General features: G+C 35.6%; 1 protein-coding gene across 1 annotated transcript in view; it reads right to left on the bottom strand.

Moving 5' to 3' along the window:
* GRM5 (glutamate metabotropic receptor 5) overlaps positions 1–25,999 on the bottom strand; it is a 383,964-nt gene that overhangs the window by 66,238 nt on the left and 291,727 nt on the right. The window contains 2 exon segments of the mRNA XM_015600323.1: positions 4,384–4,552; positions 10,769–11,015. Of these exon segments, the coding sequence (XP_015455809.1) occupies positions 4,384–4,552; positions 10,769–11,015 (416 nt within the window).

Genomic DNA, 25,999 nt, shown 5'->3' on the forward strand with positions numbered 1-25,999 from the left:
TATATCTGGTAAAGTTCAAATATATAGCCATATTGATAAAAAGTAATTAGGAATTTGCATTGATCAAGAGGCAGAAGTTGAAGTTTTTTCTGGAGGTCATCTCTTGGTTTCTGTTTCTACTAAAAATCTGGTTCAATAATTTGGCCCATTCCTTTCTATTCTAGTAGCTTTGATTTGCTTGCATTGAAGATGGATAAGGTCATTGAGACTATTATATACCTCTTTAACCTCTTTAACTGTTTGAATTTTTTTTTAAGGCAATGGAAAATAATTGAAATAATTTAACAATTGAGAGAGTCCTAAATGTTATTCTTTAGAAATGGCTATTTCCCCCCTACCACTAGTACATGAATAGCCTCTGTGGAATAGAGATAGCATTCATTAAACATTTCTATAAATAATTTAAACTGTGATTAATAACCAGCAATAACCAGACACAACAATGATCACACTTTATATTCCTTGTCTTAGATACTGATTCTATTAATGACCGTTGATAATAACAATGTCTAGATATAGCCAAATACAATTGTAAGGTGGTAACTCTTTCTTATATTTTGTACTGTCCCTTGTGCTAGCTCTACTGCAATAGCACAAGTAGAGAATGGTGACAAAAGGGCCTGAAATGTTCTTTTCCAAACATAACCAGATAAGTGAGGCAAATTTACTAATTAGACCTGCTTAATCAAGCCTAAGTGCTCTTCATAACAATATTTACCATTTACTGGCTATTTAGTGCATGCCATATGCTGTTATCCCATTAAAACATTGAACAGCTCTGTGTAAGGTAGTTGGTTTTATTCGTCTGGGGTGGGGTGGGGTAGAAAATGGAGGCATAGTGAGCTCACCCAACATGTAAGGGTAAGTGAGGGATCAAGCAGTGCCTGCTGGCCTTCAAGGCTCATATTCATGATCACTGAGCTTTGTTGGTCTATACAAAGATATACTTCATGATATTCTGAAAGAGGTAGAGGAAAGAGTACTGGCCTGGGAATCAAAAGGCACCAGGGTTCTAGTCTTACTGACATCCACTAAATAGTTGTGCAGCCTTGAACAATCCTCCAGCTGATTTTGTTTCTTCAAACCAAGACAACTGCTTTTTAAATAATGCCTACTTTTATAGAGTTTCCAGAGGATTAAATAAAATACCACAGTGACTTGTAGAGTTGTAGAACACTAAAAACATTAATTGTTTTGATAGTAGTATATGTATAAATATTCATATAGAGAAATGAATTTCATTTTGGGGGGAAATTCAGCCACACTTGGAAAATCTATCATTGGACAATCACTAGAAATACAAGCAGATACGTTTCAAACACTGAAGGATTCTCTTAGCAGGGCCTGGCAAACAAAAACAGTTAAATTTTTTCTTTTGGAAATAGACTGACTTTCTGTAGTTCAATTCATATCGGTTTATGAATTTCAGTTTTTTACCAAAATAAGTTTTTGCCTTTTTCCAAGATTAATTCAAATATTACAATTTTTTAAAAAAAAATCAGTAGGACAACTTATATCTTCTGGTCATTCAAGACTGCTGTTTTACCTTTTTCTTGGCTTATTATATATGTTCTATTTCATGTTCATTTTGACTAGAAGAGGTGGTAAAAATTCTCTTTCACAGTATTTCCCATTCTTTTTGAACACCCTGGAAATAGTGGTGTTTTCTTTTTGAATAATAATATGTGATATATTTGAACCTTTGCCAGACTAATGTCCTTTCATGGACTTCAAGTTAATAAATCTGAACAATGCCCTAAGATGTTGATATCATTAATGAAGTTGCTCAGTGACAACCTTAAACCATATTAAGAAAATGTTATCAATTGTATATTTAATAGAGTTAAATGAGATCTGGTTAGGAAGACAATTTGGGATTAAAGGAAGACTAAACAATATTACAAATTAACTAGTATTTAAAATATTATAGAGCATCAAATTCTTCTCTTGTGTAAGTTATTCCTAGTAGAATAAGGTAGAAAAGTATATACAGGGTGCTGACCCTCATGCAGTCCAAAAATCCACATAGAACTTTTGACTCTTGTAATCCACATATAACTTTTGTCCCTTGGTATCTTCAGGAATTGGTCCCAGGACTCCCTATGGATACCAAAATCCATGGATGCTCTCAAGTCTTCTATATAAAATGATGTAGATCAGTGCATACTATAAAGAAGTCTCTTAAATTCGTCATTCAGCAATTTGAAATTACAGGTTCATGTGGTAATTAACAGGATAATATTTCTATAGGAAGAACTGGAAATTGTGAACAATCGATATTTTGAGTGAGTCCATAAAGAATTTTGCATGAAGTATTCAATTGCAAGGTGCTTGGCCAAGATGCAGACTGTTATGTATATTAAGGTTCAGCAAATCTTCTGCAAAGGACCATACGGTAAATATTTTATGCTTTGTAGTCCATACAGTCTATATTTCAATTCAATTATTCAGCTCTGTTTACTATAGTATCAAAGCATACATAGAAAATACATAAACAAATGAGTATGGTTGTATTTCAATAAAAATTTATATACAGAGATGGGCAGCAAGTTGGATTTGGCCTATGTGCCATAGTTTACCAACCCTTGCTGTAAACTGTAACAAAATGTGCAAAAATTTTCAGATATCCCATAAGCCATTGGGTTATTTTGTATTTATAAATTTATATTTATCTTCATTTACTTTGTCAGTCTTCCATTTGGTCTTATGCTTACCGAATCTTCAGAACTACCCTTTGAAGACTTTATAATTGATACTGGAAATTTTCAGTTTCCTTTTTAATCGTCCATGAACGAACCCCTCAAATGTGTTCTCAACAGAGTGAAGGTGAGGTTGATTAAAAAGACTGAGGCCAACAGCTCCATGTGTATATACTGTCTGAAATGTGGTCCTGTAGTACTTTAATAACTATTTGATTAATAAATTAATTTAATATTATTCCTCTAGGGCACTGTACCTCAATAGCTGACCTCCTTTTAATTTTTTATTATATCTTCATCTTCCTTCACCCTCTACCTTATCTTCTTCCTTGCAAATCTTCTTCATGGTCCACATATTTTCTCTTTATACTTTCAGATTCAGTGATCTTATCTACTCTAACAGCTTCAACTGTAGCTCTATTCAGTTAATTCCTAAATCTCTCTCTTCAGCCTTATTTCTCATTGTTATAGATCAGTATTTTCCATCACTGGCTAGATATCTCAAAACCAATAGGCCCCCAAACTAACCCATTGTCTTTTCTCTAAAACCTTCTGATTTTTCTGTTCCTGAAAATGATAGTTTCTAGTTACTAAGGCTTGGAATTGCAATCGATGGTCTTGAACTTCTTTCTGTTCTCTAATCCTACATCCAGTTCGTAGACAGTGCTGGTTGAGTCTACCTCTATAATGTTTCTCTCAAACATCTCCCCTGTCCCCTTTCCATTCTCATGGTTTCTTCTACAATTCAGGACCACTGTCGCCATAGTGTCCTTCTGACTTGTTTTTTATTTCATTTATGTTTCATAACTCTACTCATAAATCTTCACCTACTATAATCCAGTTTATGTCAACATCTTGGTCAAAATTATTCTCAGATTGCTGGTCAATAAAATTAAGTTCAACCTAGTATGACATGCAAAACTTTCCACAAATATGGCTTTAATTATCATTTCAGCTTTCTCTTTTATAATAAATATTTAGAACAATACACCCCAGATTATTCACTATTATTCCAGAACAGTCTTTAACTGACCACTTCTGTATCTTTTCAGTTACTGTTCTTTCACAGGAACAATAAGTGATAATTTTCCCTCTGTGGTTTCTCTCTGAAACCACATCCATTGTTCATGGTCCAAAGACTGACATTTTATTCAGAAGCAATCTCTCCCCCTCTTTTGTATGAATGTATATAATTCTCTTTTCCCTTTCTTAATGAAGTCATCGCATTTTATATGATGTTACTTTACTGTGCCCATGATATTTTCCTCATTGAGACTATAAATCTTCTGAGAGTAAAAGTGTCTTACTTATTTTTTCCCACTGATATAAACAATTACATTAGTAGGAGTTTGATAAATATTTGTTAAGTTAGCTATAAATTAATGTGATTTCTAACTGTGAGCTATTTATTCCCAGGAAGCATGTCTTTAAAGGCTTAATTGAGTAGAAAGGGTGTGGGCAAACATAATTCATTAACTGGTTTAATCAGTCTAAGCACTAAGACCATTGTTCGTCATATTAGGTATTATAATTATGAGAAAAAAGTAAAAAACACAAGTTCTGATATTAGAAGCTTATAATATAAAAGCTAAAGCAAGTATCTAAAATTTTAAACAACAGCCAAAGATAATGAAAACTTTTGAATTTACAGAAAAAAATGAAAGAAACTCAGACTCCATTTTACCTTTATCTGGCCTTTCTCACATGGTTCACTGCACACAGATCTGATGATGGTGCTTTTCTTGGACCATACTTCATCATCATCCATTTTTAATTCTCCATTGTCCCAGCTTCCAACATTGATATAATCAAAATAATCTTTCCCCATTTCCTTGAAATTCATTATTTCATACCTTAGGAACAAGAATATAATAATTATTCAGCTATGGATATAAAATTTCAGCTATGAAAAAGCAATAGATTTTATTCCCAAACAATCTCTCTACTGTCATATTAGCGACACTGGAATTTTCCATGATGGTGCAGTAAGAATAACAAAAAACTTGTCTGTTTCACTTTCTCTTCAGAAACCATTAAAAAAAAATTCAAGCTTACACCTGAAATAGAAAATAATCCCATGTGAGAGGGTGATTTGACCTTAGCAGAATGAAAGACAGTTTGGAAATAACTTCAAGGAGTTTAAACAAGTACTGTTAGGCTTTTAAAATGATAGAAATGTTTTCATCTCCATCCAGGTAAAATAAAATCTTTCTTTTCTAACCAAGTGATAAATTTGGTAAATCTTTAATCTTGTTTTCAGCTTTAGGGAATATGGGGGTAATTTGGATAGAGTCTGATTTTATCTTTTTATTTTACCCTTTAACAATGGCTAAATTCATTGTATAAAGACACTTTCAGGAGGGATATTTAAAATAAGTATGAAAATAGCTTCTTAAGCATCTCATGCAATGTAAAATGCATGGAGATAGTAGTACCTCATGAGTTCTCAACCTTTTTTAGCTGTTATTTTCTTTTCGAATATGGGGATAAGATATAAAGGGGGAACATTAATGTGTGTATTTAGAAGATTTTTCTTACATGTAAGAATATTTCCAGAAAAACATTTCTGAAATAAGTTTCCAATCCGAGCACAAATCCTGTAGATATATCTTTAGGTATGTATTAAGTATATAATGTTTTCATATAGTACCCTATAATTTTACCTCTCAGTACTTATAGTATTGGCAGATAGACTCATGAATGCCTTCTGCAACCTTCTATGCTCAGCAAATTTAACTATGTGGAAATTGACATGGATGGAAAACTTTCTAGCTTTTGGGTTTAAGTGACCAGATTACTATACAGTCAGATCAATGCTCAGTACAGAAATGCTAAGAACAAACCTGACATCAGTCTGTTAGGACTTACAGTGTAAAATGATACCATTCTATTTTCACTCTCAATAACATTTTTATTATTTTTTTACTGTAGTGTCTTTTTCAGAATGTTAACTCTTAAGTTTTGTTAGCTGTTCAGTGGCTTAAGGATTATCCTGCAGTATCCTATTTGTAGTTGGTACTGGTTTTGATAACTGTCTAATTTCCACTTCTAAACCAAACACACCAATCTATAGGATCAAAAGTGAGTCCTATACCTTTCCACTCTATTACAGTTATCCATGGTTACTAAGTATACAATAAGTTGAGAAATTAGAACACAGAACACTGAGGTAAAAAGAACTCATATATTATGACACTGACTATTTCAAATACATGGGCTTCTAGGTCTTCAAAAAGGGACTCTGTGAGAAAATAACCTTTGAACATTCTGGGCTGGAGGAAGAAAGAAAAGTTGATTTCAGGAAGCTTCTTTCTTTGTTGCTACTGATTTGAAGAGATATGAGAGTTTCATTGCTCATCCCAAAATGAGCCATCAATCCCATTTCTATCAATTCTTAACTCTGACAAGGTCTAGTCCAAACTGTTAATTTTACACATAATGGAACTGAAACTCAGTGAGGTTAATGAGTATGATTAGATAGCAGAGGATGCAAGTGGCAGAGCCAATACCTAACCTAAGCCTTTAGACTTGAAGTCTGCTTTGTTCTTCTCCATTAGACCATTCCAAATGCTTCAGATCTAGGTAGAGCTAAGAGATCAATTTTCCATTGTCTAAATATTGCAGAAATAATCTGAACAACTCTACATTTTAAGGCTCTTATCACTATATCTACGCCTCTATTTTTGTTGTTTAATATAGGAGAAATGGTAAAAAGTGGAAGGATCTAGTTTTTGATAAACATGAAAACTCTGCCTCCCCATCTGCCTTTTTCTTAACTAGACACAAATTTGTGTTGAAATAGCCTGAAAAAATTTTTTTAATGAATTTTATATATTGTTTAAAAATAACATCTAAAATATATTTTAACCCGAAGGGAAAAAATGTTCTATTAAAGCACAAAAATAAACTAGAGGAAGGCAGCTTTCAGTTGACAGAAATAAAGAACTTTCTAAGTGGTTATAACTTTCAGAAAATTAGAGCAGGCTTCCTCAGAAGTAGTGAGGTTCTCCTTGCCCAAGGGGCTGAAGCAAGACTGTTTTCAAGAGAACTTAAACATCATTTGGTGGAGGGGACTGTGGAGAATATTGGATTTGTATGTCTCCTAAATTCCTCTCCGTCTATAATTCTGATGCTAAGGTGCTTTAAAAAAGTTTAATTCTTAAATATGTTATAAATTATCTGTTGGTCAACATAATAGACACTTTCAGCACTGTTCATGCAACAAAACAATTATAATGGTTTATGCCTTTAGGGTTGGATAATTACAGATTAAAGAGAGACAGATCACAGAGTTGGTTTAACCCTAAAACTTCAATGGTAACTAATAATGAAACCCTTTTCAACAATTATATACAGAGAGAGAGAGAGAAAGAGAGAGAGAGAATTTCAAATGTAATATAAAGAAAATGAAAAAATATATGTTAAGTTCTTATCTAATGATTATGCCTGAGATTTATATAGTGTATTTATTCTATTGCTAATTGATTATGTAACCTTGAATATGCCTCTTCCTTTCTCTGAAACTCATTTTTCTCTCCAGGAAAGTTAGCAAGTTGAAACTGATCATCTCTAAAATCCTTCTATAGACAGAACCACGTATTAAGAATCCGTGTGCAAACTAGCTGAGTATCTGTAAATTTCAACAGTTCTAGCCTTATTTTATATTTGTCACATCTATTTTTGTCCACCTGTTCCTTGTTTCCTGTCTTCTTCTGGGTTAATAATTTCTTTTTAGCATTCATCTATTGGCTTTTTAAGTATTCTTCTTGTATTAAAAATTTAGTGGTTGCTTAAGAGATCATAATGTGCTCTTAATTTATCTTATTCTCCATGTAAATTAAATATTGGTTCACTTAATGTAAAATATCAGAACCTTACCCTTGTATAATTCTATACGCCATTCCTTCATGGTGTCAACTATTTTATATCCACATGATTATAAGCCCCACAACATAATGTTAAAATTTTTGCTTTAAATAGTCAGTTGTATTCGGTCTGATGTTGATGCTCCATGTTCCCCCTTTCCACTTCTGGTCAGCCCCAGGCAACGGCAAGGCTTCTGAAATCTGACTTTTCAGTGAAATCTCTATACCAGGGATCAGAAAACTTTTGCTGTAAAGGGACAGACAGTCAATATTTTAGGCTTTGTGAGACCATCTGTTGAAACTACACATTGCTAGTGTCATGTGAAAGCAGCCATGGACAGTATCTAAATAAATGAAGGTCAGTGTGATCCAATAAAACCTATTTACAAAGACAACAGACTCGATTTGGCCCATAGGCCATAGTTTGCTGATCTGTGATCTATACCATTGGTGGTAAATAGTAAAGATTCATATTTCTTATCTATAAGTCTGAAATCCTTAGCACTCTAAAAACCATAAATGAGTTTTTCATAACTCACTTAGCAGAGAAACATGGCCTAGTCTGAACTTATCTAGTGACAGACCTTGACCCACACTGAGATGAGGCTATGTATAGTCTATTTATCACACTTTGTGTGAATATTCATATGTTTTGCTGCAGAAATATTAATGTGTTGAATAAGAAGTGCTACTCCACAGCTGCTGGGGGTATTATATGACTTTATCACCTTTTGTATATTCAAAAATTCAGAATTCTGCGACACATTTGGCATCAAGGTTTTCATTAAAGAACTGTAGCCTGATAGTAGTCTAATTAGATGTAAGGATTAAAAACAGGATTATACTTTACTCTCTAACAATCCACGGGTGTGTGTGCCTGAGTGAGCTGTCACCTCTCCCAGCTTCTTTTGTTTAAGCTCTTCCTCTGCAACTCTGGCATTTTAAGGGAACACTTGATTACCCCTGACTCCTCTGGTTCATTGCCCACTTTGGAATGTCCTTAATCCACCAGAGCCATAACTTTTACTCCATAGAAATAACAACATAATATCTAGAAATACATTTCTCAGAACAGAGCAGCTTCTTGATTGCAATCCTGGCTGATTAATTGGCAGGCTGTTGTATATGGTTAGGAGCTGAAGCTCAGGAGCCTCATTTGTATCTTGACTATCATGCTTTAGACTGTGTCTTTTGGCAAGTCATTTGATCTTTGTAAGCCTTAGTTTGTAAGCTTTTAGCTGGAAAATAAAATAATAATATTACTTACCTCATAGAATTAAAATGTAGAGGACTAAACTTAGTGTTTGGCTGAGAATACACCCTCAATAAATATTAGTTATATTTATTTTGTAAATATAACTGGACTAATTAGAAAAACAAAAAGTTGCAAACCACCTTTGCCTGAATCTGGCTCGTGTCCTCAGAGGTCAATTCTGATCATTTATTCATGGCTTAATATAATACCCAGCCTTAGTAATACATGAAAAGTCTTTAAACAGCTGTGAATACCCATAAATCGTTTGCAAAATTTAATATATATTGTCAGTGAGAGAATATCCATAAATTTCATCTGAGTCTTAAAGAGATTCATATTCCAAAAAAGGTTAAGAGTCAATGTCATAAATGTACCCTATTACAGCATATTTAGAGGCTTATGAATGAGACAGTGATGTTCTATCTGATTCATTAAGGCTTCCCATTGGAATAGAGCTGAGCCATCTGAGACATTTCTTCACTATCTGGTTTATAGAACTGGCTTGGGTACATGACATAAAAACTCTTTGAATTGGTGAAACTGCAGTCATCAAAGTCTATGAACTAGTCCCAAGCTGATGTCAGTGCTCTAGGAATACATACGGGAATGACAAATCCATGTGTAGATAGATATTAGAGCATAGGCCTTGACCTAAGCCCAAAGACTGAGCTCATTGGTCCACTTGCCCTAAGAAGCCTTTCAACAAATGCCAAGTTTACTTTGACTATGGGAAAGTGCTTGTATCTCTACCCTCCACCACCTGCCTGCCACAATGGATATACTGAATAGCCAAAAATTAGAAAACGACTCATGAAAAATCAGCTTATCTTGGCAAACAGCCTACCTGGAGCAATATTCTTCATGTCTCTAGAACAGTGAAAATATTCAGATTTCCTCTTGTCTGTGTGACTTGAAAGTAGCTGTCACTTAGAAGTCCAGCTTGTAAGATGGCAATAGCTTGCTTCATCAGGCACAAACTCCACCTCACCTTACAAATATGGAAACAAGCTAAACCAAGGTGGCTGGTACAATGTATAGACACGTAAGGTGTGAGACATGGAGGGGCTCATGAAACTTCTTTTGGCATGGTCAGCTGCAAACAGAGAGTACAGCCACCCTCTCCAAGCACAGATGTAAAATATAAGCGATTCGGGTTTTATAGTGGGAGACCAAAGGACCCTTATTGCTCTGAAGTAGAAAGAGTGAAGACCCAGCCCCACTACAACTCAGAATATCATCTCAATGTCATTATCTCTAATAGATTAAAAGTCTCATGTATGGAGTCACTTAAGAATTTGGAGTATGAAATAGATGTGAATTCTGATAAGTTCTAGGTACCTAATGACTTTCTCTGGAGGCTGACCTATAATTTGAGTAAGTTCATATTTCTCAGGCTCCTCTCTATAAATAATGAAAAGCGAAATTTCAGAGAAAAAGGCAATTTAGTCCTTGAGAAGGGAGAAAATGCTCCAGTTGGAGGATAATAAAATAAAATAAAATATGACTTATAACTCACTGTATGTACAGCAAACAATATAGCAACACGTCCTCCCTGTTTTTGGATTACCAGAAATTGAATTGTTTCTGTCTCAGCATAGTTCTCTAACCCAAGAAAAGATCAGAGTATATGGAATAACATGGCAAACATATAAAGAGAAACCACAGAACTGGGTTTTGATGATCTATGATGTGAGTCTCCTGCCTTTAAGTTTAGATATCAGAAATGTAGGGATGATTCCAAGACCATATTTTGGACATCAGCATCAATAATTTTCCCTTGCTACAGGAAATAGAACTTTCCCTCTCTGCCTTTGCTCGCTTTGTGATTTCAGAGCTAGCTGAATATGGCCAGGATGCCTAGATAACCACAAAAGAGAGAAACAGGCACCTCAGGATCAGAGACAGCTATTGTTCAGGCTTTATTGTCTAGAGGAGAATTATAGCAGTACCTTCCCGGAGAGTCTCCATTCTCATCGAATAGGATCATATCTCCAGAAACCCCAGTAAAGTTGGTTTTCATCAGGGAGTCCAAAAGTTTCCGTCCATCGATAGGTTTCATTGCATCGCAGAGGCCCTTATAGCCTGGGCAGAGGGACATCTGCATGTTGTGGAGCCCATAGGCCATGGAATAGATCGCATTGATCACAAATCCCATTTTGGAATCTTGAACGTGATGTGTTCTCAGAGTCAGGGAACCTGTTGGAAAACAAATTAGGAATTAACTTTGAGATTTAATTCTATTCTAGTTATATCCATAGGTTCTGAATAATTAGAGAATGCAGTGGAGCAATTTATCAGAGTTGCAACCAGAGTCAATACTAAGACACAGGTGCCAACATAGTACATCTAATAACTGTCTTCTATTTCCAGTTTTTTTTTTTTTTTCAAAACCCTGAATCGCCAACAGTACTGATTCGCTTACCCATTGTCAAACTCTGGGGATGGACCCAGGATAGAACTATATTTCTCTACCATAAAAGTTATCTTAAGGATAGGTTAATATCCCTTGTACACAGCTGTGATAATATACCTCTGTGGTTTAGAAATCCTCAAATCTCCAGTTTTCAAACTATTAAGTGCTCTTAGCTAAGCAAACTAGATCCTCCACTATCTTGCCTCAGCTTATCTATTTAGATTTATCATCTACCACTTCCAACATCAAAACATATGCCCTTCATAAACTAGCCTATTAGGAAATTTTGAAATACAATATAACATTTATGCTCCATTAATTCATTAATTCAATAAACATTTATTGGAGTCTGAGTATACATATATCTGCATAGTAGATGATATAAGGAAAAAATGCAAAGATGAATTGGACATGAATTCTACCTTTAAGAAGAAAATTGTTCAATAACAGAGATAAATTATGTAATTAAAGTGAAAGATATAACGTGATAAATTTGTAATATATGTGGTGTAATATATGTGGTGTAAAATAAGAGAGGTCCTTTCCAATGAAGGGTTCTTGGGAAAGTTTCATTTGGTATATGCTACTCATTCAACAAAGATGAAGTGAGTGCCTATTCCTTCTGATTGCTCAGAACTTTGCTGGGAGTTGGGGACAAATGTCGAACAAGGTAGACATGATTCTTGCTCTCTTTACTTAGTGTCTGGAGAGCAAACGCTCATTCTGGCTTGACAAGTGCTGAGGCAGGACTGTATCGGGAGGGACACCAGGTCCAGAAGCTCACTAAAGCTGAGTATTATGGTTGACTATCAGCTAGATAAAGAATAGGGGAGAAGAGTGTTCCAGGCATGTTTGAAAATTCGTAGATGAGACAGAGTGTGCTATATTGGGGAAATTTTAAGAAACTTAGAATGGCCAGAACACAGAGTTGGAGGTAGCAGAATGGGGAGAACGGAAGTAGGTGAGGAAGATAAGTCTGATTAAGACACTTTGAGTTTGCTGTACTTTATTATAAAAGCATGGAGATCCTTTGTAGTGTTTAAACTAGGAAGGAACCTAATTAGACTTCTTTTTTGAAAAGACCAATCTGGCTACACCTATGGAGAAAGATTTAAAGGGCTGTAGATGTAGAGTCAGGAAGACCATTGCCTGTTGCATTAACAGGCAATGCAACAGTCTCAGTGATAACTGAAAATGGCCTTGCCTAGGTTAGAAGCCATGGATATGGACAGAAATGTTTAGGAGGTGGAATCTACTACAAGGCCCAGTCCCTGAAGAATGGAGAGGATTGAGACATAAAGGAAGAATATGGTAATAAGGTGAAAGGAACACCTGCGGTGAAGAGAAAGTCTAATATTTGGGGAAAAGTTTTCTTTAAGAGGGACAAAAAGGAACTTTCAAAAGATAGTATGGTTCTTGATGCCTTTTCAAACTATAGAGTTATATTATCTCCTTTTTGATTGTAGGCCCAAATGCTGACACTTTGTTTTCCTAAGCAAAGAGGCTCTCTAGGAAAACCAGTGTGGTTCATTCTGACATAAATATAAGATAGAGAATCCTGTTTCCATCTCAGGATTAGACACTGGTCCCAGGCTACTTCCCATCCAAATCTTACAATTTCCTTCTCTACACAGACTCTATTCATACTTCCATATTTCACCTCATACCACTGGAACTTCATTCCTCTAGGTGCTAAGTAAAATATTTTGGAGGCATTTTTGACTCCTCTCTTTCCTTCATAACTTCTCAACTATTATTTGATCTATATTCAAAATATATCCAGAATTAAACTACTCCAATCTACTTTGACCAGGTTCAAGATGTTATCACCTCTGTCTGGATTACAGCAATAGTCTTTTATCTGGTCTCCTTCCTACCTTTGTCCATCCTTCTACTCCAGCTAATTTTGAAAACAATAGCCAGAAAAATTCCCTTAAAATATGTCAGATCATGATACTCCTTGGATCAAACTTTCCCATGGCTCCGTTATTACTGAACATACAAGCCAAGTCCTTACAATGACCACCATATAGGGATCTGCCTCATGGTGCTCTGCTTTTACCCCTCTGACTCCATTCCTAATACTCTCCATTTAAATTGTTTCTCTCTAACCATACTGACCTCCTCCCTGATCCTCACACATACCAGGTGTACTTGTGCCTCCCAGACCTTGTATTTGTTGTTCCTTCACCTGGAGTGATCTGCCTCAGAGATGTGCAGAGCCTGTTCCCTCCCCAATTCAGGTCTTTACTCAGATATTGTCCTCTCTGTGAGACTTCCTCTGGACATCTTGTCTGCACAGCATCTCCACCCCACTCCTCTCACACACTTCCTATCTCCTTTTCCAACAATATTTTTCTCCTTATCACCATCTAAAATACTATATATTTTATGTATTTGTCCTGTTTATTATCTGTCTCATCCACTCACTAAAATGTAAACTCAGTGAGGACAGGGATTTTGTTTTGTTCACTACTCAGTGCCTCGAACAGAGCCTGGCACATAGTGGGTCCTTAATAACTATTTGTTGAATGAATTAAAGAATTGTCCCCTCTAACTAGATTATCTCTCTATTTTCTTTTCCTTCCTGACCCTACTAACACTAATCCTGTCTATTTTCCAAGGCTCCAAGAGCACTTCTTTCACAAAGACCACCATGATTACAGATACTAAAATTAATCTTGCCCTTCCAAACTCCCTATCACTTTCTCTATATCTTTCTCACACACCCTGTCCACCATCCTATAGAAATGTGGCCATACTTAGGAGAAGGAGAATTTAAAACATTCAGTTCCCATGTCAGTCAATTCTCTACCTTCTTCCATTTAACTCCCTAAATAAAGGCAGTTACTCATCTGATTGATTCTATTTCCAGAAAACTGACCAGGCTGTGATATTCTTTGAGGTCATCTTAGGTACTTGACCTTGAGTCTAAACCATGTGTTGCAACTCATCCTCCAAACTCACTATCAGGATTCAGCAATAGGTGCCTTTGTGACTATTAAACAGGAGGTAGTTTGATCCTCATTTTTTAATTTTTTCCTCTTATGAGCAGAATAGGGAGATCCAGGTTTAAATTCCTGCTTTACATCTTTCTAGTTCTGTGACTTGTAATTTCTTGGAGAAATTACATTCTCTAAGATTATGTTTAATCATCTGTTAAATGGTGACCTTTATCTTGCAAGGGTGATGTAAAAATTAAATGTTATAGGAAAGTCATAAGTACCTCGCACAGAGCCTGGAACATGGCAAATGCTTCATAAATAGTAACTATGTCGAACTGTAAATCATAATAAACTTTAGTCAGTATGTGTTGTGGTCAAGACTTTGGAGAATAAAAACAAGTCAAAGGTCTCATCTGATGTGATGAGCTCTCTGGCAGTCATCTTTCATATTCTCTTCCTTATTTTTCTTTCCGCTTTGTCTGTAACTGGCACAAAGGCAAAATTGAGCCTTATTCATTTGCAAATCAAATCACATTGCTCAGAGCATGGTTACTGTACTGTTTGTTGAATTGAATGAGGGCAAGAATGAAAATTTGCATTTGTTTGGCACTTTTCAAAATAATTTTTGTGTGTATCAGTGATGTACATCAACACTATACCAGAACTGTAGAGATAAAAAAACTGAGGTAAAGAGAAGTTAAGTAGATTTGTCAAGGATACACAGATAGTAAAAATCAGTAGACAAGAATTTCTAACACCGAGATTAGTGCGCTTTTTGCTATATGGTATTGCTTTTCACTGGAAATATGCACTCCCTGAACAGTATGCTGTATCACCTTTTAAAAATATTCTGATTAAGAAATAAAGTTAGGAAAACCGGGTAACAAGATTGAATCTTTTTTTTTAAGGCAAGTCAACCCTTGGTTGACCTCACAGATTGCAAGGAACTAGTCAGGTTATAATTTTTAATTTTTATTTTTTTATTTTTTACACCTACAGCACCTGGTCTTCCTAGGTGGTCTCCCATCCAAGTACTAACCCTGCTTAGCTTCTAAGATCGGACAGGATGGGGTTTGTTCAGGGCGGCATGGCTGTAGACACAAGATTGAATCTTGATGGGGTAAAACGGGTTAAATATTTGGTGATAGAAGGAAATCTAACTCTGGATGGTGAACACACAAAATATATATATGACATATTGTTGAACTGTACACTTGAAACTGATTGGATTTTGTTGAGCAATGTCGCCCCAATAATTTTTAAATGATACATTACTTATTTGACTTTGTTGATTAATGTCACTGTAATAATTTTTAATTAAAAAAAAAAAAAGATTGAATCTTTCCCAGAAAGTGCTAGGTTTCTGTTTCCTCAAATAGTATCTGCTGGCACGGCATAAGACCTGGGACCAAGAATATACAGAAGGAGCTGTATACAGAAGGCAAGAGACTGAAAACCCAAGGACACATGTGTTTGCACATAGTCTGTTGAATCATTCATTATTATTGAGCCCCTGGAAACAACTGGGTTACTGGCGCAGCATTAGGGTCTTGTAGAACTTCCTAGCGACTATTTGCCCTTGTCACCCAAAGATTCCAAATGATTGCAAATTTTAAAAAAACCTGTTGAAAGAGACTAATGGGAATTTAGCCTTTTTAATTTCTCAAGACATTTTGTATTGCATGTATTTTTAAAGAAACTTCTTAAACTATTTTAGCATTCAAGATGCAGTAGTTTGTCAATTCAGAGACATTCAAGTTTGAATTCTGCCTGTACCATTTCACCTACTTTCCAGCCTTTTTCTTCCATTAGAAGAAGAAGCTCATGGCTGAGCTATCATAACTTTCAGGTAGCTGACAGGGCTCTGTTGAAATGAGTGCTAACAAAATAAATACTTCATGAAATGCTTTCATTTCATAAAACTCAATAAGCTAGGGGCTATTTCCAATATAGATGAAGAGACTAAGAAAGTCAAGATGACTGTCAGTAGCTGGCAAGCTAAGCTTTTTGAGTATAGGGGGTGTGATATCCACATTTAAAAGCAATTAATACAATAGACTCGGTATTTGTAGATGTCAAGGAAGTGTTGGTTAATTAGGAAATTGTCCTGCCTCCTCTTCAGGCTTAAATTTTTATCTATCTCCACCCACTTCCTAACTCCACACACTTCTGAAAGGAATGAATCTGCAAGATGTCACAGAGAATGCATGCCTGCTTGTAAGCACAGCAGAACATAGAGTATAGGAGTACAGAGTCTGGAACCAGGCAGCAGATTAGAATCACAGCTGTGCTGCTTACTAACTGTGTGACTTGGCCACGGTCATTAACCAATCTGTGTCTGAAAAAAAAAAAAAATGGATTTAATGATAGTATCTAACTATTTGTGATTTTAAAATATTTTGATTTTAACTAAAATAGATTTATACAAGGATTAAATGAATTTATACTTACAAAGCATTTGGTAAAATAAACCGATTTATGTTACTTGATGCCTGACCCAATTTTTATTATTAATGTTCCGGTTTGTTTCTTTACATTCAAAATATAAATATCTGGAAGAAATAAGTGGCCAGAGGCATTAGCTAGCACAAATGTGCTTAGTATATTCTTGGAGGAATAAAAGATAGGCTAAAACAGTGAGTAAAGGGAAGAGGAGCAGGATATGAGTAAGGCAGCTAGATAGGGGCTATATAATGCAGGGCTTTGGTGTGTTTTTATCATGGAAATATCATGATCTTATTTTTATTTAAAAAAAAATTTCTTTTGAGAATGGAAAATAGAATGAGAGTGGGAAAATTTAGAGAATATTGAAATAGAATGCTAAGAGATGATGATGGCTTAGTCCAGGGTAGGATTCTCAGTATAATTTGAAAGCAAAGAAGATAGAATATGTTAATGGATCTGGATGTGAGATAGTAAGGAAAAAGAAGAACAAAGGATTTATCCAGGTTTTCCTTTTAAGCAACCAAATGGATTAGAGGGCCATTGAGGTATGAAAAATGGGTTGGTGGGGATATGAAATCAAAAGGATTGTTTGTCAAGTTAAACAGAAAGATCAATCAGTGACCAGTACAATAGACCAGGCAACAATATTGGTGACTTAGATTAGGATGAGAGCAGTAGAGATGGTGAGAACTGTTCAGATTATGGACACATTTTGAAAATAGAGCTGACATAAACAGCTGACTGATTGGCTCGGTCTCAGATAGGAGACTCCTTTTTGAGTTTCTGATCACTCCTTTAACCTAGAGATGCTAGACTTGCACTGGCTGTATAGTGTTCCCTTGTATGGATGTAGCATGATTTACTAATTCTAGAATGTCTTATAATTTCTTGCTTTGGTTACTGCAACAGCCTTCTAACAGATCTTACTGCCTCCAATCTCTCCCTGTTTAAATCTATGTATCTCCAATGTAGATATAGAGTTGTCTTTCTAAAGCACAAAACTGATTTTGTTAGTCCCCAATTAAAACCATTCAGTTGATAACCAAATTATATCATAAATATCTTGTCCTTAACTTCAAGACGTTTCTTATTCTGCCCTTGATTTACTCTCTACTCTGATCTCTCATACTCATACTAGATATTTGGAACTTCCTGAAGCCTCATACGAAACTCTTCTCATTTATATCCCAGCCCCTATGCACTTTGCTCTATACATCTGGAGCACAATATCCTGAAGATTTTCTTATTAATTTGTGTGTGTCTGGGACTCACCTCCCCTCAGAAATTGTTCATGACCCTCCTCCAGTTCAGAATGAAGGTTTTGCTCTGCTCTCCTACAGCACTTAAGCTGGTTTATCATACACTAAATATTCTATACAGAAATTGTCTGCTTACGTATCTGTCTCTAGTCTAGACTTAAGGCTGTGCTTTGTTCTCCTGTGGTACTGGTGGTGACCTGTGGCTGGTTTCTAGTACACTATGGACTCCCTAAGGACAAGGAGTCTATGTCATTCACAAAGGTGGTCCTTGTGCCTAGCACAGCACCTGACACATAAGTAGCACTATTCATATATATTAAATACATAAATGAGACCTGATGGATGACAGGATGTCTCAAAGGTGTCATCAAATACCAGGTCTGATCTTCAGATTGTCAAATCAGTTTACTAGAGCAATCATTCCTTTGTAGAATGACACAAAACAGAACTAAATGACAACACCAATTTACAACATCTGCCAGGTGCACCAGACAACCCCATTAAGCACCTTATATGCTTTTACAATATCTAATAAAATTACATGAGGAAAATTCTCATTCAGTCAAGATGGAGTAAGCATTCTTCACCATGTTTTTCCCACTGAATGTAGCTAAAAACCTTGGGTGGAATGACTGGAGCAGCTTTGTGATGCTTCTGAAAAGTAAATGGTAACAAGTTTGGGAAAGGAAACTAGAATTCAGAACAGCATGGAAGTACACATAAGATTCCCAGATCTTTTTCCTCCAGTATCTTCAGACCTAGACTCTAAGAGAGACCCAGATATGGAACTGTGAACCAGCTTCAGGTGCAGGCAAAAATCACTCCAAAAAGAGCCCTCTGTTTCTGATCTAATTGAACGAGTGGTAAGGAGCACGCTGCAAGTCAGAGAAGGAGGGAGAAATTCCATTTTTGTTTTTTATTTGTTTGTTTTCCTATATAAGCCCTAGGCAAAAGGAATGGTGGCAAAGGCAATGGTGGCTTTGAAATATCTGTAACTCTGAATGGGAACTCTTCTCTATGACCAAAGGAACTGCATCCCAAGAGTATAGAAAAACTCGCTATTGCTCTTTTCTTTTTGTCTGTAGCCTCTCTCCACTTGGATCCCATGGCAATCTAGTCAAAGGAAGTGCAAGGCAGAGGTAGAAACTAAAGCTGCAGACTTCTACTCAGAGGACAGGAGGGGAAAGGAAAAAGCTGAGAGCTAGAAAGTGTCAGGGAGACTAAGAAGAGGGGTGAGCACAAGAAAGTGTTCCCACAAAATTGAACATGAACTCCTGGCTTCTCCCTGAGTGGTGCAGGTGTGGATTTGACCTTAGTCAGCATACCAAAGTTCTGAGAAGTGAACTATGGGATAGAACAGTACTTAAGTCCAAGACCGGCCACTCAGTGAGGCACATATTCAGTAAACTCAGACAGCATTGCAAAGGCTATGACGATTGCACTGACAGTAGAACCACAGCCTCCAGAAGATGGGTGTGAACTTGTAGCCTGAAACTAACCAGGATGATTTCTTTCTTTTTAAATTAATATTCCCCACAAGATAACACTGTATTTGAAATATTCAGAATCATGAGATGACACCTGGAAAAGGAGACTGCCTACGATCACTTGGGAGTGCTGTGAGAGAGGGTCCCACCATTTACTGATCTGTCTACATTTCAAAGCTTACTAATCTATTCTGGCACAGTCTTTCTCTAGATATCTTAATAAAACTCAGAGTTATATTCAGTTCCTTTGTTCTTGATGTTTAGGCCCTAGAGAGAAATTCTGGTTCATTAGTTAATTTATTTGTTGACTCATTCAGAAATTAATTAAGTTATTGATTAAACAGACATTTATTGAGTCCTTGCTGTATGTCAGACACTGTGCTGGATTCTGTTGATACAAACATGAGTAACATAGTATCTCTCGCCTCAAAACACTCAGCATATAAGGTATGGGCTCAATGACAGAAGTCGGTGGGGGTGAAAGGAGTTTCACCTTACTAGGCAAATTTTAAAGTCCTGGGAGCTCATAACAAAAGGGCTCATTTTATGCAGACTTCTTTTCTTATCCACTAAGCAGTAGGAAAGAGAGGACATGTTAATGAGTTGGCATGTTAACTCATGAAAGAAGTGGACTTCATTTAGCAGTATTTACTTGTTCAAGGATTATTTTTTAGGGTCTACTATGCACCAAGCCCAATGTAGGCAGGAGGATTTGTGCCAGCCCAAACTTGCCAGCTGCTTTCAGGCTTGATCTGCCTCACAGCAGCCTGTAGAGAGGAAATGGAAGAGGGAAGAATGGCTGTTCCTTTTTTGTTTCTTCAAAACTGGATCCCTGATTTAGAACACTTAACATTCAATCCTAATTTTACTATTGTTTAATCAATCAGAAGACTCCAAAATGATTAGTAGAAACTGAATCCTCTAATCTGTGATGACAATTTAATATTATAGAGCTCAAAACATGTTCTTTAATTCATCTGGGGGACTGGAACTTCAAAGCTTAGTAACTGTTAAATAAAGGGAAATCAGACTGTCTTAACAATATAGAATCAGAGAATGTCTGAGAACAAGAGATTTGAGAAAGTATCTAGTCTAGAAGCTGCAGAAAAGAAGCCTTTGGGCTAAATTCTTTTGTTTCTGTTTGGACCAACTGCTATATTATGGAAATTTCACATAAGAATCCAGCTTTGTAGATTCTCTTGAAAAAATCAGATGTCACAGTCCTGGCTTCACATTCTCATGTCGCAAATACTGACCTACCTCTTTAGCTCCTGTACTCATCTGAGATTGGGACCTCCTAATATCATCCAATAAACTCATTAAAGATAAAGAAATAAGGCCAAGAAAGGGAAAAGGATTTCCCTAAAGTTATAACTTTGGTTAGTAGAAGCTGGCCTGAGACCCTTTTTGTCCAAATTCTTGGATTAGTGCTATTTTCATATGAGAGGCAAAGGAAACCATGATTTAATATTGTTTTCAGCAAGTTAACTCATGACCGTAGAGTAATGAAACTGGCAACAGTTTATTATTTTTTTTAATCCCAAGTTAATTCTTTATGTCATCTTTATGCTAGATACTAAAATACGTTCAGATTGTTCTCATTATTTCATCTCTACCTACCAGTAGGAAAAAGATAGTAAAGGAACGCAGGCTGTATGGGAAGAGATTAAAGTATTTTCTAGGAAGGAGATTGTAAATCTAGAAGATGCCTTTGGATAACATGCTATAACACTGCAATGAAAAAACTGCAGTGAAACTGATTCTCATTTATTTTCTGAATCTACTCATTCCTTATGCATATGGCAAATGGATTTCAGTTATGCTCAGTGGATGACACCATAATTTGTTTCCAACCATGACAGAAGGGCAGAGCATCCTCCAAGCCAGAATTAATCTTTTGCCATTACATGCTCCCGCAGAAATGTGTTTATACCTCTATTATAACACCTAATGCTTTCTGCCATGCATTAGAATTATCTATGTGCTTGTCTGTGCCCACCACAGAATATGAGTATCCTGAAGTCTAAAAGTATCTTGTTTATATTGTATTCTCTGTAATTCCTAACACTGTGACATAGAGTGGGCAATCTATTCCTTTATTTAACATTTACTATGCACCTATTTTGTGCAAAAGCCTCTAAACACACTATGAGATTCAGACATTAGTTCGGAATAGACGGTCAGCTCTATGCACACCGGCCCCACCTTAATCCTGCTTATTATTGTATTTCTAGCACTCAGAACAGTGATCTACATTGTTAATAATATATTGGCAGGTCATATGAATGATGGATGAATATGAATAGACTTACTGTATGGAACTTAATATATAGTGGGCCAGATGGAGAAATCAAAGTTATAATGAAGATGCAGGTAGCTTCTTAGGAGCATAGCTTTAATTTAATAAAATAAAGGAGTGGTTACGTGATCTAGGGCTTAGAAAGACACTAGTGATGTCACGAAGGAAAGGGCTGAAGTAACTGATGACATGTAAATCACTAATCCCCTTTCCTAACACTGTATATACCTATTCTGCATAAGGAAGTGTGGCAATGCTGGAAACCCAGAGCTGTATTCAGATACCTGTAGAGACACCAGTTTCTAATATCTGCAGTGACTCCAATTTATAACTGTGCCTGAGATACAGGCAGTTAACCTCTAAATGCTGATATTGAAATGCAAAGGTTCACAGTAGCTGCAGAAGGAAGACATCTTCAGGGAGCTACGGAAACTCAACAGGGATTGTACACTCCTATGTGCAGAACTCCAAATTACAAATTTAAATGATTCACCATTAACAGCCGTTGGCAGCCCTCTGATGGATATGTTATTTCAGCTAGCATATCTTTCATTCACATTACAGTATTTTGAGGAACTTCCATATGGTGTGTAAATGAAGGAAGAATCCCACAGGGGTACGAAGGCTGATGGTTATGATATTATTTAAAAGAGTATGTGGCAAAAAGCCACAGCGTTACATTCTCCTTACTATACTCAGACCAAACTCCTAGACCAGATCTTTCCTACTTGGCTCTGTCTGTCCATCTCCAGCACCACCATTCTTTTTCATTTTAACTGTGTTTCGTAATATTTTCTGAAGATGTGGCTTTACTATCTTTATCCGATGAGCTTCATATCATATTTTAAAACACAGTTTTATTGTCACTTTCATATGAAGCTTTGCTAGAGATTCCCAGATAGGACCGAATAATTCTTTTTTCAGAGCTTCCTCATTTAGAAAACAAGGAAAATAATACACGCTTATGGAGTTTTGAAAATTAAATACAATACATATAGTAGTCATGACCCTGCAACAGGTACTAAATAACTAGAAATTCTTGCTGCTATTGTTGTACATCTAGTATAATTTATATGTAAGAGGTCACTAGATTAGTCGAAGATTTTATAAAATTAGCACTCCTTACCTTTGAAAATTTGAGAATTATTTTTTTTATTCACAAATTGTTCCAGAGTTTATGCTTCTGAAAATAAATGATGCTAAAAATTTAAGTTCCATTAGGACCTTTACTTTTAATTAAAAATAACAGGCATGCTAAATGAAAACCTCATCTTATATAATAAGCACTGTAATTAAAATGAAGCAGAAAATTGAAAAAAATGAATTACATTGCACTACATAAATTTTCTGAAAAGAATTCAACCACAAAGTGCAGAGTTCACAAATTGTACACACGGAAGGTTCATTATCATCTGTAATACAAGAGATTTGATTAGAGTAGCTAGATTTTTGTAAAATGATAGACATTGGATCATTTTTATCAAATCAAATCTTTATGATGCATCATCTTCTGAGTGTCCTGGTTACTGTAACACTAGGACTAGCTTCTTTATTATCAATATTACTTTAAAATCATAATAATGTCACTTTCAACCATGGCAATGATTATTTTCTATAAACCATTTTATTTTGAATATTTCAAAGGCAGTCATTGAAAGAGAAAAGATAGGAGAAGAAAGTATCCCATAGATGCCAGATGCTTTACGTTTTTTGCTTCATTTAACCCTTATGGCAAACATATCAGCTAAGCATTATATTCTGCCTTTGTTCAGACAAGAAAATTTGGGCTCAGAGAATTAAAATAAAATGCCAATGGCATAAAGCTAAAGTGTAGTAAGTAGAATTTCAGACTCAGTTCAATTGGCTCTATAGACTGACCTTTCTGTACCAATACCTCTCCTAACTTCTTATAAACATGAGAAGGACACTTTGGCAAATTCCATTTTTCATCACTTTAAAACGAGAATAATGATCTCTACTAACTGCTGAGAGTAGCACTTGAGAGAAAAATGAGAGATCATATGTAAAAGATTTTGATTAATAGTAATAGGGTTAAATATTTATTGAGAAATTGTTATTCTAATTTAGTAATTATGAAGTCCTGTGAGTAGATACTACCATTAGTATCACTTTTTATACAAAGAAACTGAAGTATATATATGTTCAATAACTTTTCTTTTCTAAGGACAAACAGATTGAAAACACTCTAAATTGTAAAGCATTGCTAGTGTCTGGACTATACACTCTTTAAACACTCCAGCATGTATAAACATAGAGATTTGGGGAGGGGCATAACAAAAGAAACCATTCTTTGAAACATTAACTTTCTTAACTCCTAGGCTCAGTCCCAACTTCATTCCAATTATCAGAGCACCAGTCAGATACAACACACCCCAGGTCCTTCCACCATGTGTTAAAGTCAAAACCCAATAACATGGAAACCACTAAACTAAATCTCCTTAAGACTTCTCAGTAACAAGGCAATTTTTCCTGCTTTACATCATTCTGCAAAGTTCCAAACTTGGTTCAATGGTGGCTCAATGTTAGCAACTGGACAACTATTTACTAATTGAGTTCCAATTCAACTATTAATTTTTATAAAAATTACTAGTTTGGTTCTATCTAGTGTTCCATGAGTTTGTTTTGCATTTACAGAAAGCAGAACAATATAATAAAAAGAAAATCGTTTTAGAGGCTTGGATTCAAATTTCAGCTATTTATTTGTCAGTTATATGTTCTTGCCTGGGAAATCCAGCAAACGTTATTGAGCCTTAGTTGGCTCATCTGTAAAATAACAACTATAATATCTGAGGGCCAAGAGAGAGCAAGTGCATGAAAGAGCAAGAGGAAACCTTAAACCATTTCCAATTATAATAAATTAACATTATTTTATAATCTATAGATCTAAGGGCAGGTTATACCAGTTCCTTAAAGAAATCTGTGAACTGATTCAGTCAGGCCTGACATCTATCTACAGCGAAGCAATTCCAAACTAAGACATTACTGTCCTTCAAAAAGAATTCCTGCTTTTTAGGTCTGATAATCGCTAGAGGTTAGGGCGGACCTACCCCTAGTGGTATTCACTCTAGCCTATCTGTAGATATTTCTGTCCTGTGTCTGAAATACTTCTTTTCCCTGTGTAGTCTCCAAGATTGATGCATTTTTTTTTTTTTAATCACAGTGGAAAGGTATGGAGTTAAAAATTGAAATGATTCCCAAGGACATTTCAACTGTATATAATCTCTTATCTAAAAAGGGCATTTTCTAAAATAGTATCGTTAAAATAATAATAAAGATAAGCAAATACTTAAATACACAGTTACTCAGTTCACCTTACCATTGTGACACTGACTTTATTATATACACTGATTTTATTATAACCTGGACTTCGATCCCTTTAATTTGTGGGATCATCAATTCAGCCCAAGGCTCAGAGCTGCATTCTGGGGGGAAATACAGAGAGAAGGGGATCCCTGTTGCTTGATACCTAGTCTTTCAATAAACATGTAGTATACATGTTTATTAATATACATCTTTATTTAATCAACAAATATTCATTGAGTACCAACTAAATGCCAGAGCTGTTCTAGCCAGAATTTTCAGCAACTATTTGTTCAGTACCTAATAATTCAATAATCAATAAAATTGTTAAATGGTGGCAGAGAAGTCAGTCTCATATGCATGCATGTAGGTTAGCTTATTTGAAGTTATATAGCCTGAAGTTTGAGGCTGCTTTGCCACTTACTAGCTGTAAAATCGTGAGCAAGTTTTTTAACATTGCTAAGCATTTTTTCCTTCCATTTTTTAATAAAAGGACACTAATGGTAGCTATCTCCTAAGATTGATGGGAACATATATTGAGCCAGTGTTGGGAAAATGTGAGTAAGAATAGAGGCTAGCAAGTAACTGTTTATTAAATGTTAATTATGATAATGATGATGGTAATGAGACCACTAATATCATTCCTAATTGTTGAATTAAGATGTAGTAATCTTCAGTATTTGGCTGCATATAAACCAAGTTTCCTTCCTAATTTTGATGAACTCCTCATTTCACCTAGATTCTCGGAGGCTGTATAATTCCTTCATTAGGAAAGTGGAAGTAGCCTTGTCCTCCTGCGTTCTCCATGCCCTGGTTGCCAGGTAATAGGAAATTAACTCAGTCTCAGTAATTTGGAAACTTCTTTCCAGGAATCTAGAGAAAGTGATATAAAGAAAAAGGATGGCTAGCATTTATTTATAATAAAGTGAATGGTAGTATCCAAATGCAATCATACTCTGGCCAAACTGCTAAAAGCTAAGTGTTTTATGACCCTAGAGAGCTGATTCAAGT

Source organism: Pteropus alecto, unplaced genomic scaffold, assembly GCF_000325575.1.
Source record: "Pteropus alecto unplaced genomic scaffold, ASM32557v1 scaffold7, whole genome shotgun sequence".
NCBI lineage: Eukaryota > Metazoa > Chordata > Mammalia > Chiroptera > Pteropodidae > Pteropus > Pteropus alecto.